This window comes from Lactuca saligna, chromosome 2, assembly GCF_052625555.1.
Source record: "Lactuca saligna cultivar CGN05327 chromosome 2, ASM5262555v1, whole genome shotgun sequence".
Taxonomy (NCBI): domain Eukaryota; kingdom Viridiplantae; phylum Streptophyta; class Magnoliopsida; order Asterales; family Asteraceae; genus Lactuca; species Lactuca saligna.
The window spans coordinates 156,361,578-156,368,762 of NC_136418.1; the positions used below are offsets into that span (position 1 = coordinate 156,361,578).

Genomic DNA, 7,185 nt, shown 5'->3' on the forward strand with positions numbered 1-7,185 from the left:
GTTCAAAATAATCTATATATTATATCAATTTAGTATACAAATTATTATATCAAATTTAACAATAACATTATTGTTATATTTAAAAAAATATATATTTATAAAGACTTCAACTATATAAATGTTTCTGCGAGACGCGCGATTATTCACCTAATTTGGTATAATTTGGTGAATAACCCATATTTTAGATGTTTTATGGATGATTAAGTTAATGATAACATGATATTGTCATATGGGAGTCCCACTGCAAAGGGAGTCTACTTTTTGCCAGCTATCCTTTTATCTTTGTCATGTAGTCAATTAGCACCCTAATATAACCATTTCCCATTTGTCTTTTCCCAAACTCTGAAAACATTACCCTACAACCGACCCCATCAATTTTATGTTGATTGAGCATTACCCTACAATCTCTACACAGTCCAATTCTTCTTCTTCTTCTTCTTGATCTTGGTCTTCTCCTTCCCTTCAACAATGGCAGAAGCTTTCCATTAAATGCTTCACCAGTGTCTTCTTCGGTGCTTCCAACCACCCTCCATTATTTGCACCTCCTTCCTTCCTTTCTTTTCTGCCTTTTATTTACGACACTCACGATCCCATTTTACATAAAACACGGTGCCTTAATTGCCCACAACCAAACCCTACCGTCTTTGGTTGTCTCCTTTGTACTCTTCCCTTTAACTTCCCCTCTAAAACCAGCTTCCCCAAACATTCTTTTTTTTTAACTAACTTTATCTTTCTTTTTATCTCGATTCAATCCAAGCATTCATTACACAAATCTCTATCACCCAGTTGGATGTTGATTTGGTTGCTATATTTTATAATGATTTATCTCAGATTCATGCTTTTAATGCTCTGACTATTTCCTTTTAAGTAGTTTTGAATGATAAAGTTGGAAACTTTAATCTCATGCCTTGTCTTTATCTCATTTTTTTATGCTAATTTGCTCTATTGTTGAGAATCTTGAATGGGGATCCATTGGTTTCATGTTCAATTCAAGGAGATAGTTTTAGGGTTTCATTAAACAAACTTTTGGAGTCAAATTTCGTTACCAGATGGGGTGCTACTGCTCAAATTTGGTGTTCTTCATGCTGTTTCTTTCATGGGGTTTCTTTATCTCAAGCACCCATCAATTACAATCAACTCAAACTCAGATTCTTCTCCAACTCAGAAAACATTTGGAGTACCCACTGCAATTAAGCAATTGGGAAAATTACAATGGTGATTTTTGTAATTTGGTTTCAAACCCACAAGTGAGCATCAAATGTGAAGGTAATTCAATCTCTGAGCTCAAAATCATGGGAGACAAGCTTAAAAAGGTTAGTGATTTTCATGGGTATGCAGTTCAAAATCAAACTTTATCTGAAACTTTCTCCATTGATTCATTAGTAGTCACATTAGCAAGATTGAATACCTTAAGGGTGCTTAGCTTAGTGTCGTTAGGAATTTGGGGCCCACTTCCTGAAAAAATCCATCGGCTTTCCTCTCTCGAACTTCTAGACATGAGCTCAAATTTCATATTCGGTTCTATTCCAAATGAGATTTCAAAGCTCGTAAAGCTTCGTACTTTGACATTAGATGGAAATTTCTTCAATGAATCCATCCCCAATTGGTTCGATTCATTATCAAACCTCACCATTCTGAGCCTGAGAAACAACAAATTCAACGGTCAGTTCCCTTCTTCAATTTGCAAAATCGCATCTCTCACTGGAATTGCTCTTTCTCACAACAACCTCAACGGTAAATTACCCGATTTGACCCCCTTATCCAGTTTAAATTTATTGGATTTGAGAGACAATCATTTCGATTCTGAACTCCCGTTGTTACCCAAAGGAGTTACTACAGTTCTTTTGAGCAATAGTTCATTCAAGGGTCAAATCCCTGAAGAATTTGGCAAACTTAATCGACTGCAACACCTAGATCTATCATCTAATTCCTTGGTGGGTACGCCACCATCCAATCTATTCTCCTTGCCAAACATAAGTTATCTGAATCTCGGATCCAATATGTTAAGTGGGTCCCTTCATAACATTATAAAATGTGGCGACAATCTAGGGTTTGTTGATATTTCAATCAATAGGTTAACCGGTAATCTTCCTCCTTGTTTGGATACAAATTCTAGCAACAAAAGAGTTGTGAAGCTCAATGGGAATTGCTTGTCTGGGGTTAACAACCAGAAGCATTCAGATTCAATCTGTAAAGAAGGTAATGTGAAGAAGAAACAATCTTGGGGTAGTGCAGCCATATGGGTTACAATTGGTGTGATTGGTTTGATGGTGATCTTTTTGGTTATAGTTGCCTTTATTCGGTTATTCTTTCATAAAAGGTATAACCAAAGAGAGATTGTTACACTACAGCACACAGTGCCAAAGTTTATCCAGGAAAGTTTACCTTCAGGGATTTCTTCTGAAGTTCTTGCAAATGCCAGTAAGTTATGCTAACTATTCTTATTTCTGTTTCATATAGAGATTTAGCATATAAACCATATGTATGTGGAAAATAAGTTGTAGTTTAAAATAATAAAAAAGGGCTAAATGCACCATTTTGTTCTCAGGGATCATATCGGAAGCATCTAAGTTAGGGACACAAGTTGCACCATCATGTCGTGTGTTTTCTATAGAAGAGTTATCAGAAGCCACAAATAATTTCTCTTCATCAATGTTTCTAGGCGAAGGTTCAATTGGAAAGGTATCATAGAATAGTTTCTGCTTTTCTTTAAATCGAATGTTTAAAGCCAAGTTTTGACTTTTGAGGTCAAATCACCCAAAATTCCAACTTAAATTTAGTTTGCCTTTTCAAAAATTGAAGCAACACTTCACAATTCCATTAATTTTATAATACCATACTTTACTTTAAAAAAGCACACTATGAAATCCATGATTAAATTTGCTTCATTTCATTTCTTTAAAGTATCAGGTTTGACCTCAAAAGTCAGAATCATGTTAAGCTTACTTTTTGCAGCTTTACAAGGGAAGATTGGAAAATGGAGGCTATATTGTCATACGATCTCTCTCATTATATAAAAAATATTCAATCAGAAATCTGAAAGTTCGGTTGGATTTGCTGTCAAAGCTTAGACACCCCCATCTTGTTAACTTTTTGGGTTATTGCATTAATGATGTGGGTTTAGAAGATACCACTTCAAGCAGAGTCTTCTTAGTGCATGAATATATATCAAATGGAAATTTCCGAACTCATCTCTCAGGTTATTATAATATATATATTTTTCTTTGAGACATGACTTGATCTGATAAGTTATATCTTTAATGCAGAAAGACCGACTTAATACAGAAAGTCAGTCCCTTTAAGTCATAACTTTTACAAATTTGTTTTCAAATATTTTTTAAACAACATTTGCAGAGTGTTCTCCACATCAGATTCTCAAATGGTCTGATAGGTTGGCTGTTCTGATTGGGATTGCTAAGGCAGTTCATTTTCTGCATACTGGTGTAATTCCTGCTTCTTCTAGCAATCGATTAAGAACAAATAATATATTGCTTGATGAACATCGTATTGCAAAACTAAGTGACTATGGAATGTCCATCATTACAGAAGAATTAGAACAGTTTGAGGTTTTTCCTTTCATTTAAAAACTTCCTTCCTCTTTCTCTGATTTTTGACTCAAATCTATGTCCTAACATGGAACTATTGTGATGTAGGCAAAGGGAGACGCTCCAAAATCATGGTAACAAACCCTATAATATTAATTCTTGATAAACATTTGATAGGATACTCATTTGTCAATGGGACAAAAGACGTGAATGCCCTTCTCATCCCATCCAATCTTATCCAATGTAACAAAAGGAATAATTTCTTAACTCAAATGTTTCAGGCATATGAAGAAGTTGGCAGATGACGTATATGATTTTGGGTTCATTTTGCTCGAAGCACTTGTGGGGCCAATTGTGACAGGAAAAGGCGAAACATTTCTGCTGAATGAAATGGTTTGTGATATCTCATTTTTTAAGATTTTCTTGAACAAGATTTATAAAGTTGAATCTTTTTTCTTGTGTTATGCAACAGAAATCGTTTGGAAGCCAAGATGGTAGGCAAAGAATTGTGGATCCAGTGGTGTTAACAACATGCTCACAAGAATCGTTATCAATTGTGATATCAATCACTAATAAATGCATATCAATAGAACCAGAAAACCGGCCTTCATTTGAAGATGTGTTGTGGAACTTGCAGTATGCAGCTCAAGTACAGACCACTGCTGATTATGAACAGAAATCAGAGGGTGCACTTTAATGACACTTAGCAGCAGTAGATACAACTTGAATTCAAGATTCATTCATATTTTAGGCTAATAATTAGATGTTTAATACAACTTTGAGTCTCTCTGTATAAGATTCTTGTATCAAATCTGTAAATTCCAAGTTGTCTACTAATTCTTTGGTATGCTTAGCAATAAGGACAAGTGAAGAATGAACACTGATGGATCAAAAAAATCCGGTTTGGTCAATAGACTGGTCAAAGAATACATTATTAACTTGCTATGATTTATTACTTTATAGTTTATAAAATATCAAGCATTATAAACTTTTTAATTGTGAAAACAAATGCAACTACAAGAATTATAACTCTTACAAACATCCGTTAATGTAATTACAAAGAAAAAGCCAGACTATCCGGTCTAAAAAACCGAATGAACCCTTGACATATAAAGTGAGTTATTAAAGATATACCTATCAAATATGATTGCACATATGTTATATGTGTAATAGAAATATATAACTAAGTAGTAAGTACTATTAAGTATTAACGAGCTGATTATTTACATATTGGTTATTGAAAAGGTGAAGGAGCTGATTATTTGTTAATCGCTAATGTTCTTGATAACAAGAGGTTTACAAGAGCTTTCACTGATGGCGATTTGCTCTTCTTCCTCCCCTAATTCTGGTAAGAACTCCGCCACAAGTTTAGACAACTTCTGCACGATTTCTCCGGCATTGGGCCTCAACATCGGATCATCCTCTACACACGCTCTAGCAAGATTCACTAACGTAATCGCTGCATCAAACGAATACTTCTCCCCCAACATGTTATCCATAAATTCATTCAGTTCCGCAGAAGAACCAATAGTACTTGATCGTAATATAAACTTGATTTTCTCAGATAGCAAAACAGTAACACTCCCTTCTTCTTCGTTCTCAGATTTATTGCTGCTGACTGGTGGTTTTCCTGATAAAATCTCAAGTAAAACCACCCCAAAAGCGTAGATATCAGTGCTCGGAGTCGGATCGATTGCACTTGAACCTAAAAGTTCAGGTGCGATGTACCCTCTATCCCACGAAGAAGATGAAGAAGATTCTACTTCTTCGGGAAAGTGATCGTTTTTAATGCATTCTTCCATGCCAAAATTCCCAATTTTGGCGTTGAAGTCTTCATCTAGAAAGATATTCCGACTCTTGATGTCTTTATGAACGTAACTTGGATTCATTATCTGATGCATGTACTGTAACGCGGTGGCGATATCCAAACAGATTCTTAGCCTCTGGTTCCATGTCAAGAAACAGTAGCATGAAGCAATGAAATGGCTCTTTATTGCTAATCCACCATGAATCCAGTCTTTTAAAGACCCGTTTTTCGCATACTCAAACACCAAAAACCCACCTCCGGCCACCACACCGCCGCTTTCTTCATCGCCTGTACAACTCCCCAACAGCCTGATCAGATTGGGATGGAAATGTGTTGCATCGTGAAGGAGCTCCAAGTTGATCTTGGTGATGGTGAAATGATCTGTGCGCTTGATCGCCAAGTTCTTGCCGTTCAGGCGGCCGTGATACACGCTACCCTTGATGAGGTTGCTGGAGCAGAAGTCTGCGGTGGCTGCAGTTAGCTCCTCCACCGTGAAGCTTTCCATCACCACCACCACCTTCTGTGAAGAAGATTCAAACGAGACTTTGTTTTCGCTAACCGTGCGTATACTTAAATTCAACTGTTGAAGCTCCAAATCAACGCTCTTGTTGCATAAAGAACCATGATGCAGCTTTGTCTTCTTCCTCCGTAGGATCATGTAAATGGTGAATGCTGCAATGGCTACACATACAGTGAATATTGCAACAACAATTACGGGGATATAAACTTGAGGTTCCCACATTTTTCGACTATGATTACTGTATACAAGTATTAATATTATAGGTCATATAAAGAAATCCACAGTTCAGTCACATACCCAACAAATGAACAAAATATAGATCTGGTCTTTTGAAAAAGAAACCATGTTAAATACCATCGTTTAACGATAATCCCAAGAAGGCCAAAAAAAGGGATCATAATTTTGAAAAAGCTGACTCGATGAACATGTCAATTTGCCCAGGACGACAGAGAACACATGTAGATTTTTTTTTCCCTAGGAAAATAGGGTTAATTAATAAAACTTTGCAAAAAGTAGGGTATTTTGAGATAGTATAGTCATCATAAAACCATATTTTTCCAGACTTTAACAAAATAAACACAACTCCGACTCGAGCTCTCATACTCAAATATAGGTCAAAGACCAACATGTTATGGTGCAATGTAGAGGTCATTAGTAAAAGAGGAAGTTATAAGTAAACAACATTTTTTATCTTACCAAAATACCTTGCAATCTCTATATGAGAGATCATCATTTTATTCTTTAGAGTGCACAGAGTGGGGCAGTTGGCAATGGGAGAGAGACGTTATGCCTATGTGACATCAAATAACGGCGTCATAACATGAGGAACACCGCCCCCCTCTCATGTTATATGGTATTATGTTAAGAGATGTTATCGTGATAACATATTGTAACACGAGTCTTTCTTTCATCTCATTGGTTGCATATATTTATCTCTCTATCTCTCTCTCTCCTCTTCAGACCATGTTATAACATGAGAACACCACCCCCACTTCATGTTATAACTTGTTATAACATGTTCATTTCCTCCGATTTGTGTTATAACACCATTTTGATATGGCTGGTGAGATGGCAACTTTAGGGTATAATAATAACATGTTGCTCACACCCACCAGCCACAGAAAATCTAATAAAATTTTTGTGTAATGTATTAAACTTTACCAAGTTCAATGAAAAATAGATTTAAAATTTTAAAAAGTTTTATTTTTTCCATTAAAGAATTTAATAAACATTGAAGAATGAAGAGTTCAATGATGAACGAAATCCATGTTCATTAAATTTCATCATAACACAATTTAATCAATTGAATGTCA

The 7,185-nt window shown here is 35.6% G+C and overlaps 2 protein-coding genes across 2 annotated transcripts; one reads left to right on the plus strand and one right to left on the minus strand.

Annotated features, from left to right (window-relative positions):
• The first annotated feature begins 358 nt into the window (after nucleotides 1-358).
• LOC145032286 (putative inactive leucine-rich repeat receptor-like protein kinase At3g03770) lies at nucleotides 359-4,497 on the plus strand. The gene is made up of 7 exons (XM_078981050.1): nucleotides 359-2,421; nucleotides 2,549-2,682; nucleotides 2,956-3,199; nucleotides 3,355-3,566; nucleotides 3,654-3,679; nucleotides 3,827-3,938; nucleotides 4,018-4,497. Exons 1-7 carry the CDS (start codon nucleotides 1,050-1,052, stop codon nucleotides 4,240-4,242), a joined length of 2,325 nt encoding a protein of 774 aa, XP_078837176.1. The 5' UTR covers nucleotides 359-1,049; the 3' UTR covers nucleotides 4,243-4,497.
• A 250-nt stretch (nucleotides 4,498-4,747) lies between these two features.
• Nucleotides 4,748-6,157, minus strand: LYK2 (Protein kinase superfamily protein). Its single transcript, XM_078981051.1, has one exon. It carries the CDS (start codon nucleotides 6,092-6,094, stop codon nucleotides 4,811-4,813), a length of 1,284 nt encoding a protein of 427 aa, XP_078837177.1. The 5' UTR covers nucleotides 6,095-6,157; the 3' UTR covers nucleotides 4,748-4,810.
• Nucleotides 6,158-7,185: the final 1,028 nt, after the last annotated feature.